The 13382-nt window shown below is 41.6% G+C and overlaps 2 protein-coding genes across 5 annotated transcripts in view; one reads left to right on the top strand and one right to left on the bottom strand.

The window, feature by feature from the left end:
• LOC109419225 (actin-histidine N-methyltransferase) overlaps positions 1–13382 on the bottom strand; it is a 365401-nt gene that overhangs the window by 327148 nt on the left and 24871 nt on the right.
• LOC109419222 (uncharacterized) overlaps positions 1–13382 on the top strand; it is a 174175-nt gene that overhangs the window by 151569 nt on the left and 9224 nt on the right. For all 4 annotated transcript variants that reach the window (XM_062859256.1, XM_062859255.1, XM_062859254.1 and 1 more), the window contains exon 3: positions 8750–11673. In XM_062859256.1, the coding sequence (XP_062715240.1) occupies positions 8750–11599 (2850 nt within the window). In that variant the 3' untranslated portion in view covers positions 11600–11673. The remainder of the gene's footprint in view (positions 1–8749; positions 11674–13382) is intronic.

Here is a 13382-nt window from a genome sequence, read left to right as displayed (position 1 = left end):
GTTCTGTTTGAAAATTAAGGGACTGGGGTCTCAGTGCCATTACTAATCTTATGCTCCCAAACGCATTCTATAAGAAAACAATTAAATTGCATTTTAAAACTGATTAATAATGTACGCAATACACGCCAAATGAAAGCACATTCAGCTTCAGCAGCAGGAACGCATGGTTGGTTGGTGCGCAAGCCACGCGCATTGAATGCATGCAATGATTACGGTGAGAAAGTCTCTCTTTTTTCTTCGTTTTTTCTCTCTCGTTCAAGCCGGTGGGTTGAACACGATGAGAGACACCGACGCCAAGCTGCATGCAAGTTTACCGCGCTTTTTGACGCAACACGGTAAGAGTGGCTCACACAGCGGTATGTCAGTTTAGCAAAAATGGTTCTGTTAGAATTAAGTTGTAATCATAGAGCGCATTTTGATTTTAGGATAAGCACATGACGACATTCACGTAATTAAACTGTTTTCTGCTGAAAGCCGTTTTCTGTGGAAGCATTGTCATGCGCGATTTAAATGAGTTTAAACTCAATTCTATGCGAATCATTTTTAGCGTCAAACAAAAACGCGCACGAGAGACTGATAGCAAACGTTGTTCAAATTCGCCTGTAGAACGGGTTGATCTCACACATTTACACCTCCAGCCGTATATGAACATCCGACCTATTGCAGTGTGTTGGGGCGTTCATATATGAGAGCTTGTTCAACAGAAAAAGTTGAACTACGGTGCGGTGTGCTCTTTTTGCTTCTCGGCCGCTTCACGGTGGGTGGTTGAGCAAATGTCTTATAATGGTGGGATGGGTGGTACGCACCAGATTTTTTGTTCCAACGGAGATGTAATGTATTGAAGTCTTGTAAAAACATTTTTTTCAAGTTCTGTGATAATATAAAATTTAATCCATATAATTTAGGTTAATTTAAAATGACAAAGACTGAGATGGTGGAACAATACCTAATTATTTTCTTCCAAATCGAATACCTGTGCAATGAAGTGGTTGAACACGCCGACGAGACGCCTCTGCATATGACCGACTCAGCATGTGAGGGCCGGAATGCTGCTGCTGCCTCGAACAGAACAGCAAGCAATAAAGGTAACAACCGATTTTCACAATCGATTTGGAGGCTCATTGAATATTCATGAGGTGTAGGTAGTAGCCGCTCGCCGTTCCGGTCCGGTTACACCGACGCGACGCGACGCCGGATACCACCGGCACGAAATCGAAATAATAGCGACACTTTGGCCTGTGCACACTGAGTTCCGGTAAGGGGGTACCCGATCTCAGAACGTGTGGTAACGTGATTATAACAGAACGTTTTTGCTACAACTTGACCTCAGTCAAACTACAAATTGAACCAATTCACATGAAAATTTGAACACTATAAGACACGTTCAGTACTAACGTTCAGTGAACGAAATATCAAGTCAATACTTTCAAAATTGACAAAGTTTTATCGAAAGAAACTACTCCTACAAAAAAAGCGGATGTAGTTATAAATAACAACTTAAACAAGTTTTAACTGTTTATTTATTACCAAGCTCCTCGGTGGTCCTCTACAGACACGAGACACGAGATACGTGTTAAGGACGATTTTCGGCGATGTGCAAGAGAACGGTGTGTGATGGAGAAGGATGAACCACAAGCTCGCTGCACTCTACGGCGAACCCAGCCTCGAAAAGGTGGCCAAAGCTAGAAGGATACGATGGGCGGGGCATGTTGCAAGAATGCCGGAAAAAATCTGCAACGTTGGTGATCGCTTCTGATCCGGTTGGTACAAGTATACCAAAATGACACAATTTACTTTAAGTTTGTCATTGTGCTTCGCTCAGGTTGTCTAGATAGTGGACAGTCAGAACTCCATTCACCGGTGCTCTCGGTTAAATTGCTCCCGTGAGATTCGTGACCGGTCCGGTATCAGTGGTAGGTTTCGCTCCATTTCGGTGCATCTTTGGTCGGTCGGGTATTTGTTTAAATGTTTCATTTTGTCGTTAAGGGTTGTCTGCCACCACGAACGTGGGTTTAACCCGCACCGCCACCACAATGAAGTAATCTTTCGCTTGGCAACAGATATAGGTTTCGAGGGATTTCGGTCCCGAAATACCAACGAGAAAGAAAGGATTCCGAGAAACATATATACAAAATCCAAGTGGAAACAAATGTTTGAGAATTTTATAACGGCTACCTACTGTTCAGTAGGTTGTGTTTTATAATGTAAGACGCTCTACTACGTGACGTCCTACTTTAATGTTCACCTGAAGCATCTACCCTTCTGCATCATCCTGACAAACACTGTTGTGATGAAAAAGATCAGTGAAATATTTCAAAGTTGTGCTGGAACACAAGCAAATGTGAAATCAGGGACCATCCATAAATTACGTAGAATTTTAGGGGGCTGTTCGAGCCCATATAATCTAGAACAGTCTAGATAGTTGTGTAATGTCGATAGCGATTGTCTCAATTGGCTAAGAATAACACTACTGTTTCTGTGGTAAGAGTCCACTAACAGGTGACCCCTAATTCATGGTGTGATGCGGATATGCTTACCGTGCCGTGGACCTTGTGTTTCTTCGAGACAATCAGCTGATTTTCTTTAGTCTCAAACTTGATTAGGTGAATAACAGTGGGATTATGAAGATGCTGTTGATTAGTTTAAATTTCCACCTATGTGGTTAGGCGATTTACACAGTGTATTTTGTGTATTCTCGTGTTTGGCGTTTTCCAAACAACACCGATCTAGTTTTATTGCTGCTGTTCTTTGTTGTGCTGTGATTTCGAAGGGTTCAATCTTACCTAGTTGTGGCAGTGGCTACGGTTAGGATAGCTCAGATCAATCTTCAGCTTAAAAGAACAGCAACGATCAATCTTTGCAGACTTATGAAAAACTTCAGTGTACTTTCGTCGAACATTTTTATCGCTTCAATATTAGGTCAGCACCACACCTACAAGATAAATTTGCAGAAATTACCGAACTCCAGGAGTCCTCACGAAAACGCATAGGCGAAATTACCCTTCTAGGATGTAAAGAAAAAATCGGAATGACATCACCCAGCTCCATGTCGTCAGTGATCGCAACCAGCCTTTGACTACCAAGTGTGCACCCATTCTCATCACTTCACGAGGAAGGAAAATGTGACCCTGCCCCAAACATCACATTTCACTTTTTCCGCCGAATAATGCAACGCTATCGAGATTTCCATCGCAATTGCCCCAAATACGCGTCACTTCCCGTTTTTTTTTTTTATTTCGACGAACACAACGCGATCGAGATCCTCATCGGAACTGCTCCAAACACGCGTCATTTTTCATTTTTTTTCACAGAACAATGCAACGCGATCGAGATCCTCATCGCAACTGCCCCAAACACGCGTCACTTCTCGTTTTTGTCCAACATACCTACCAATCTGGTAAGTCCACTGTAACTCTATTCAAAGTAATAAACGCATTAACTTAGAAGTCTATCATTTTTCAAGAACGCATGGAAATGCCCCTTGAAATTGAACGGCGATTCCCATACAGTGCAGTCCGAGCAAATTTCCTTGGAGCTCATCTTTGAAGTACATCCACAATATTTATGGTTGATTTAAAAGACAATATTTTGAGCAATGAACATACACAATAACGCTATTTGCATAAATGTCCCAAAAAAATCAAAAAGTTCAGAAATTTATTCAGGAGTTCCATTGAAAATGTCAGAGGAATTGTTTACCCTGGAATTCCTCAACGAATTTCTTCAAAAATTTTCCATTATTAATATTGCTTCGGAAATTTCTCTAGGGGTCCCTTCTGAAATACCGTAAGGAATTCTCTCGAAAATTCAGAGATCTGCTTGGTCGCCTTTTGTTGCCATTCTGCGGTGTAAAATAAAAATAAATGAACCCAGAATTTTCAACTTTATTACGACGGTCTCCGACGGAAAACTTCCCAAATCGTATCATCATGTTACAGAATATTTCAGAAAAACTTCCATGTGTTTCTCCAGAAGTCTAACAAAGAATTCTTTTACGAAATCTCGCATGAATTGCTTCACCCATTCCTCCATGATTTTTCACAAATCATTTCAGAGATTGTTTGAGAAATTTGCCCAAGGCTTACTTTAGAAATTTCTCTGGATATTTATTCAGAGATTTCTGTAGGTATTCGTTTAGCTAATCTATTGGAGATTCCTTTAGAAAATCTACCAAAAATTTCTTCAGAAATTCTTCTAAAACTCTATTTAAAAAACTTCAGGAATTCTTTCATAAAATCTTCCATGGATTCATTCGGAAATTTTCTTCATGGATTTGTTTAGAAATTCCTCCTATTCTACATACTCCACAAAAAAATCTTTCAAAGCATCTTACCTGTACTTCTGAAATTCCTCAATTTTTCCAAAAAATATATTAATGAATGTGAGCAGAAATTCCTCCAGAAATTCTTTTAAAAATTTGTTTAGAGATTACTTCAGCAATTTATTTAGATATTAATTCAGAAATTTTTATTTACTGTGATTTCCTTAATGAAACTTTCAGCGATACCTTCAAAAACTATTCCAGAGTTTTTTAAGGAAATGTTTCAGAAGTTGCTTCAAAAATTTGTACTGGGGTTACGTCGGAAATTCTTCCAATAATTTTACCAGAAATTCTCACAACTTCCTATTTCTCTAGAGGTTACAAAGGTTACAAAGAGTTGTGTAAAAAAGTTGTGTATGAGTTTCTGCAGAATTTCATCCAGGGATTTCTTTAGAAAATCCTTAAAAGGTTTACCCTATTTTTTCGGGACTTTTCTAGTTTTTTTCCGAAAAATTCTTCGGAAATTCCTTCAAGCATTCTATCAAACGATATTCCAAGGATTTATTCCAAAACATTCTCCGCGGCTTGCTTTAGAAATTGCTCCAAGGATTTTAAAATCTGAATTTCTGTCAGAAAATCTTCCTTGGTTTTCTTTAGAAATTCCTCCAGGGAGTCTTTAAACAAAATGTGAAATCCATTCGGGAATTTTCTGCAAAGATTCCTATAGAACTGTCCTAGGGGTTCGCAAATTTTTCGAGGATTTTTTTCTGGAAATCTCCTAAGGATTACTTTAAAAAAAACTTTCAAATTCCACGAAAAGCCTTACCGAACCGAAATTCATTCTAGGATTCATTCACGAGTTCCAGAATCTTTCACGAGTTCCTGAAAAAATCTCCCAGGGATTCTTGAAGAAATTCTTTCAGGGACTCCTTTGGAAACTACTCTTAGATTTACGTTAAAAAATCATCCAGGAAATCCTAAAGGAATTTAGTCAGAAATTCCTATCACAAAATCTTTTAGGGATTCCTTTAGACTTTAGAATGTCCTCTAGAAATTTCTTGAAGAACTCCCATAGAGATTATTCCAGAAATATTTCAAAACCTTCCATGAACTTTCTCATGGATTTTTAGAAAAAGATTCACGTTTACATGAAGAATTAGAAATTCAGAACTCCTTCAAAGTTTTTTTTTCAGAAGCTTTCTAAAGAATTTTCTCCAAGGGTTGCTTTAGACATTCTTCACATTTCTTCACAATCCTTTAGGTATTCCTACAAGACATTTCTCTTCCAGAAATTACTCCAAGGATTTCTTCAGAAAGTCTTAGAAAATCCTCCAAGGATTCCTTCAGACATATTTCAGCAGAGTTTTTCAGAGATTCCTATAAGGATTCTTATGCAAAGGCTGGAAGACATTCTTACAGAGATTCCTGTAAAAATTCACACAGAGATTTCATCAAAAATTCCGCCGGGTATTCGCCTATGTACTTTCTCAGAAATTCCTCCAGGATTTCCTTCAAGCGTACCTCTGGTAATTTCTCTATGGATTCTTCCAGGAATTCATTTTAAAACATATTCAGGTTTTTTATTAGAGGATTTCTTTAGGATTTTCCCAAAAAAATTTCAAGAAGTTTTGTTAGGTATTTCACCAGGGGGGTTTCCAGGTATTTCATCTATTTTTTTTTTTTTCAGAAAATCCATCTATGCACACACAATCCTGAATTGCCTGTTCAGCACTTTTTTGACGAAAACAGAACAGCAGAACTATTTCGGTAGCTTCGGTAATCGATTTTACTGAGGCTCAGTACACCAACTGTCAAAACCGGGTGCAAAAGTGAAACAATGCAGTATAGCTGTATTCAGCTGTTCTATTTTTGTCAAAAATTTACCGAACACGGTATTCCAAATTAAGCGTGTGGGTTCCTATAATATTCCTGTTTTCTCTTAAATTCCTTCAGGAATTCATTCAGAGTTTTCTACAGATTTGTTTTTTTATTCTTTCTGAAATTTCTTCAGCGCTACTTTCGGAAATATCTTCAAAAACTTCTTCAATTCTAGAAATAGAATTACTTCAAAAATTGCAGCAGGCATTTCTTCAAAATTTGTACCATGGATTCTTTCAGAGAGTTACTCCAGCAGTTCCTTCAAAAATTGCTCAAGCGATTCCTTCAGAGATTCCGCCAGGAATTCATCCATGGGAATGTACCAGTGAAGTGGCACCGAAATCGGGGAACCTTGACTAATTAGCTCTGATTTTACCATGGACTGGAAATATTTTATCACACATCTTGTCAGTAATCTGCCGAAGCATGACAATGCCTTTTTTGTGGAATTTGCTACAAATTTTGGAATTCAATCAGCTGAGTACACGCCAAGATAGTATAAGGCATCTACCAAAAATATCAGGAATATATTACAATTCTCGGTGAGAAAAGCTTTGAGGAAAAGTCTGGCGAATGGGAAGTTTGCATACACTCGCTAAAAATGCTAAGAGATCTGTAAAAATATATCGCCAGAGAATCACCCCATATACTTAGCTCATCGTTATCATCGACAAAGCGAGAGACATTTATAAAAAAAATGAAGTTAGAACGGAAAGTATGAGGATAAGGCGAAACTGGAAGCATTTCCTCACTTTTTGGTTTTTGATTTTTTAGTGAATAACGAAGCAGTATTTTCAAAATCGGGGTTCGTACACAGTTAGAGGAAGGATCAAGGTAACTCCTAATTTTTCAGTTTTAAAGGAAACAATTTTTGAATGAAATTTCAAAAAATATGGTTTTTGAAAAATTGGTAAAAGTTTTACACCTGAAAAAATTCTGGACAGAGCTCGATCCTTCCTCTAACTGTGTATAAAAGCCGATTTTGAAAATATTGCTTCGTTATTTAATGAAAAAAAAAACCTTAAAAATGAGAAAATGCGTCCAGTTTCGCCTTAACCCTCGAACGATCGCGCTGTTGTATGTTGTACAACACGTTGAAAAAACCTCGCTTTTTGTACTCAGCATTAGCGTGGTGCTGACGCAGGTAGTCAACCGCGCGAGTTACGGAAGGTTAAGGTAAATATATAAAACTAAGTATGTCATGAGGCATGCTTATAACGCCATAGCATGGGTGCTCCACAATACAATTTGTTAATATGAAATGCCCCACGTGTCAAAAGGCTGAAAACCCCTGCATTTTAAGTCATCATAATACAAACTACAAGTTTTAAACTGATTGGATATTAAAAAATACCATTAAAAAATGGTAAAATGTACATAAAATCGAAGTACTAAAAATCGAGGGTCTATATAATCGAGGGTCCGATAAATCGAGGGTCCACTAAATCGAGGTATACATGTATTAGGATTGGGAAAATAGGCTACAGAAAGATAAAATCCTCCCCTATCCCATAGTGGCGGTAAATTACATAGTAGAGAAGAAAAAACGATCTACAGCTTTGTAATAAGGTAGAGCCTTCAAAATGAATAACATCTTTTTCAACCGATATATGTATAAATATGAACGATCTCACCATCCATAACTGTCAACCATCAACATTTTACCTCCAATTTTCCCAACTACAACCTTGGTAACCACTGATTTCCCGTCCCGTCTGGAACTGCTAAGCCCGCTAAGAACTCCACTCGTGCGGTTCACACATCATGCATAAATATGCCTGCCAATGTGTTTCGGCTTCATCAGTATGCAAGCAACGAACGACACCCGTGTAGGTAAGCTACCAGACATACCGAACGAGACCAGACCAGCTGTGTATGCCGAGATTATGTTTATTGGCATTAAGGGTAATCTGTTTTCATCCCGATGCGATGTGTCTCACAACACGGGAATCGTGTTCGGGATGGAATACAAGGAATAGCCGTGCTATATCGGGATTCGAGAGGAAGCCAGAGTATCATACTATGTACCACCTCACGTAACCGATGACTACGCTCAGCTCTGTCAGAGTTGTTCTAGCATGGTGTGATAGCGAGGTGTTGAGGCTGCATTTTGCCAAGATTTCCAGACTTGAGATTTATTGCTATCAAATGCCAAATTGTCGATCTTGTGTGACCTGGTTTGGCGAGGCGATTCAGCAACAAAATTTAATGTTAATATACTGGAAGTGCTTGCATACAGTACACCTAGCACTTCTTCCAACGTTCACCATTCGAGCGAAAAAAAATCTAACCTAACGATTTCGTTTTCATTGGCATCATGAATTCATGCAGATTCAACATACCTGAAGCGTCTTACACGCCAACGAAGAACTTTCCCCTTCAATTCAGCCGTCCATGGATGCATGGATGCAACAGCGCAATTGCTTTTCTTTTTTCCAGTTCGATGCACACATTCAATACAAATCGTTTGAATTGATGATTGAACGTTGCTATAGATTGGTATCTCTAATACAAAGATGAAAACGCTTTCAAGCAATTACTTTCTAAATGACTTTCTCATGAATAGTTCCGATAACGAAAAGATTCTAATTATGCGTCTTTTCATTTCAGGCTCAACCCCTGACGACGAGTACAACCAACAATATTCCATCGCATCCGCCAAGCAGATCTGAAGATCAACCTGTTTCTACAGCTCCCGTCGATGGCTATGAAGGACGAAGACGGCGCCGATTGGGACGAAAGCGAAAGCGTAGACCACTGCAAGACGACTATTGGCAGGGTTCACCAAGTCCCCGAGATGAACCAGAGCCGGAACAAATCTACCGAGAACCTGAAACGGATCGAAAGCGACTCTACTCCCGCTGGGAACGTCCAAGACCGGCAGACCGGTGGTCCAATCCATACACCGATGCCGTTGATCCACATTCCACGTTCAGCAGCGATCCACCTTCTATACGACGGCCTTACGAACCACCGTACAACAACCGAGGCAATCGAGAGAATTTTCAGCCTATTGACACCAATAGGCAAAGAAGACTTCCCAGACCGGAGGAGCATCCGACTCCCGGATCCGGGCACAAAGCCTACCGTAAACCTTATTCACAGGCCAAACGAAACGAAGAAGAGGGTGGATCGTCTGGCGAACAAGGCAAAACCGGGGCGGCTGATTTGAAAGCCCTACTGAAGCAATCCGGTGGGTTAAGTCTTAGTGAAATCCTTCAGCAGCGGAACATTTCGCTCCAAGATCTGATCAAAGGAAAGCAGATGGCTCTCGCAGCTTTGACGCAAAGTCCCCTGGACATCACTACACTTGTCGAACAGGACAACGAAGTCTCGTCTACAGTACCCACACTATCCAGTGTCAGGTTCCGAGTACAAGACGAACCCACTCCACGAACAGACTTCCAAGACATCAAAGCTATGAAGCGAATTCCGGTGTTCTCGCCATCTGCAGCTCCCAATACAGCGACTGAGCCTTCAACGACTACGACAATTACTACTACAACGTCCACTACAGAGCTACCGCCAACAGCCCAAGACGAAACCAACTCCGTTGAAGACATCATTACGCTTGATAACCTCGAAAATCACAGCGACAGTGTTGGCATCTACCCTACGGTTGAAATCAAACAACTAACTCTCAATCCAGTTCTGCCCACTGTTAAAGAAGAACGCCTACGACCGATCAAAGGTATAGCGTCTCGAATACGCCCAGATTTAAGCAATTCCAATATCCGCACAGAAGAAGCCTTTCCAGGAACCAATAAGCGACTGGAATCTCTAAGACCGTATGCCACAGCTGAACCATGGCACTCATCAACATCCACTTCCAGTTCCTCCACATCCTACACTCCAAGTACAACATTGCGCGAAAAGTGGACTCCCTCAGCCTTTCTTCAAGAGAAATATCTCCAAAAGCTCCAACAAACCAAAACTCGACAGCGACCCACGGTAACTCCATCTACCGACCCCAACCCCGAAGAGCAAACTGAACAAGCTCAACCGGAAGCGGAATCTGCACCGGTCCTGACTTCCTCCGAGCGAACCCTCATGCGAATCCCCGTAACCCGCAACCGTCTTTCCATGAAGCTCAAAGTCAGAACTTCAACGGCTGCCCCTTCTTCGGCCCAACCTCAGTCCACCGAGAACCACTACCTCGCGGACGTAGAATTCCACGACGAAGCCGAAAACGTCACCAAGCTGCTCGAAAGTGAAGAACCCGAGCTGAACATCATCGAGAAGTTCACCTCCTTCGAGGACACCAAGAGCGCCTTGGTCCCCCAGTCCAGTTCCTCATCCGAGCCGTCAACCACCGAGCTCAGCGAAGACGACCTCATCGAGCGGATCAACCAGAACACTCAACGATCCTTCACCGACAGCCTCGAGGAGTACTTCCGCGACGTCACCGAAAGCAACCCATCACTTTTCAACGACCTTAGCCCGCTCACCCTGTCCGAAGATCGCAAAGAAATCCTGGAGCTCATGGAAGACCGTCGCATTGGCGCCCGTCTAGCCAAGGTTCTCTCTCAGCGGAACATGACGCTTGACGAACTGCTCGAACATCGCAAGCGCGGCTCCAGCCAGCTACATCTCTCCGAAATGATCAACGGCAAAGCCAGGCCCATCGAGGACAAGATGGACATCGTCACGGCTTTCGAGCACTTCCCGCGATTCAACCTGGGCAACCTGCGTAGCGTCCAGCCGGACGACATCAAGCTCGACTCACAAGGTTTCAGCTACTTCACGTCCATCATCAGCATGCGCCCGACTGACGAAGCCTTCAAGGAAGGTCGATCGATGCATCACCGGCCCGAGCACAAGTTTCTCGACTGGAAACTGCAACCGCACCAGCAGCACCCCGCAAACCACAAAATGGACGGGATCCATTTTTTAGGTAACGGCGGATCGAAGGGAGGGCTGATTACCCCTTCGAGAATGTCCGCCGACGCCGAGTTCGACAGCAGCCACGATCAACCGATCAGCAGTAGCGACCTGCTCGATCTGGAACTGACCGGCCACGGGTTCAACCACCGGCACGCGGTAACCATCGAGAGCACCTCGATGCCCCTGGGCGTCCGGTCGGCGATCGTGGCCAGCTCGTGCATCGTCGGCGTATCGCTGGCCGTGTTTGCGGTGATCTTCGTCGTGTGCCGGTGGCGCCAGCGGCGGAGAAACAAACTCAACTACACCGAGAACTTCAACATGGCCAAAGGCCGGCTGCCGATGATGCACACCGAGAGTCTGAAGAACGAACAGATGCAGGTGTACGCCACTCAGCAGTCGCTGTCCCATCATCCACAGCAGCAGCAACAGCAGTTGCAATCGCAGCAACAGCAACATCATCAGTATTCACATCATCAGCAGCGTCAACGGAAGGATAGTAAGGTAAACACGATGGATCCCAACTCGCAGGAGGTGCAGGACTACCTCTGGGACACGATGCGCAAACCGTTCCAGTAGAAGGCGTTTGTTGGACATTGGAGAGCATTATTTGAAGCCATACGTACTGCGCCGAGGAACAACCGGGAGTCTAGGTATGTTTCTGTATTAGTTTTGTGTTCTATCATCCACTTAGGGCATTACGTGAAGAATAACAGTTGACAGTTGGAATAGGGTAGTTTCAATACAATATTTGGTTTGAAACGACTATTTTATTTTTTTATCATTCAGCCCTGTTTTACCGACTACAATAGCGAAATCTTCTTTACCGACGCTCGTCGTAATTAATATATAGTATCGCAGCTCCAACAACATGTTATTCCAGTGGTGCTCATCCTGCGGCCTGCGGGCCGCATGCGGCCCTCCAAGCCTTAACATGCGGCCCGCGGAGTACTTCATGACGAATCGAAATTTTTGAACGATTATTTGAAATAACTAGTTAAATTTATTAAGGAATCAAACAAAAAAAAATGCTGATCAATGTTCACAGTGTTGAACACAAATTAAATGATAAATAAACAAAAAGAACAATTCGTTCTGGTAAGATTCGAAATCGCAACTCCGAAATATTTCGGCATTTCAGCTAAGTCACGAAGTCAGCTTATAGTTATTTATAAGTGGTACGAATCAAATGAAAGTTTGTTAAAAATTTTATCTTGAATCACTTAAAAATTAGGTGAAGTTTTTAAGCACAGTCAATGCAACGCTGAGCAAATATTTTACATTTCGCCTTTCCGAAGTAGATAAAAACACAAAGCACGAAGTTTTAGACAAAATTCCAATTTGAATTGTCCAAGCGAAACTCCTGAACGAACTTAAAGAAAAAATTTTTAGGCGAGATTCATAAAGCGTCTCCTGTGCCCTTTTGGGGAAACTTTTGGATACATTTATGGAGAAATTCCAGGAAACATTATTGGAGAAAAATTTTAAGCAACTCTAAGCGAAATATATGGAGAAACTCAAATCATCCTGGAGATAATAAATCTGAAGAAACTCAATGAGAAAGTTGTGGCGATACTGCATGGAAATTGAGCATCTCCTAGAAAAATGTTCTGGTGCCACTCTAACAGAAATTTCTTAAGCAACTTTAGAATAAATTCCTCGAGCAACAAAAAGAGAATTTTCAGGAGTAACTACAAACAAGATTCCAGGACCAACTGCATCCAGACACAAAAGATGCCTAGAACGCCTGAGGAAAATTTGAACAATAAATGTGAAGCAGCTTTAGAAGATAATGTTGAAGAAACTTCCGGAAACATTTTTGAAGAAATTTAATGATGAAGTATTTCATCAACTTTAGAAGATACTTATGGAAATAATTTACTAAAATCATCAAGAAACTCCTGAAAAATTCTAGAAAAACTAAAATAAACTTCAAGAAATTTCTCGAAAACCTTCTGGACCAACTCCACAAGAAATTTCAGGAGAAAATCCAGCAAACCTTTTTGGAGCGATTCAAAAGAAATTCTTGTAAAAGCTGCTTGACAAGTTCTTGAAGTGGCTTCACTGCAATTCTAGGGGCAACTACCGTCTACCCCCGTTGGTTTGAAGAACACCTCATGCAAATCAACGGGGTTCATTTTTTAATTTGAACTTCTAGTTACCCTGTGGGCATCGAAAAACACACTGACGGCAACCCTTTTTGCTGTTTTGTTTTGATTCTGCGTTCCGTTTCACCCCGTTCCATGAGCGGAATGACGTTTGAGCCGTTTTTAGTTTGAACGATGTGCAGATTAGAGGGGGTCAAATTAAAAAGTGTTCAGATTAGATGAGGTCAAACCAACGGGGGTAGACGGTACTAAAT

Source organism: Aedes albopictus, chromosome 3 (assembly GCF_035046485.1).
Source record: "Aedes albopictus strain Foshan chromosome 3, AalbF5, whole genome shotgun sequence".
Taxonomy (NCBI): domain Eukaryota; kingdom Metazoa; phylum Arthropoda; class Insecta; order Diptera; family Culicidae; genus Aedes; species Aedes albopictus.
Note: the sequence above shows the minus strand (reverse complement) of the source record. Positions and strands in the feature narration are given on the sequence as shown.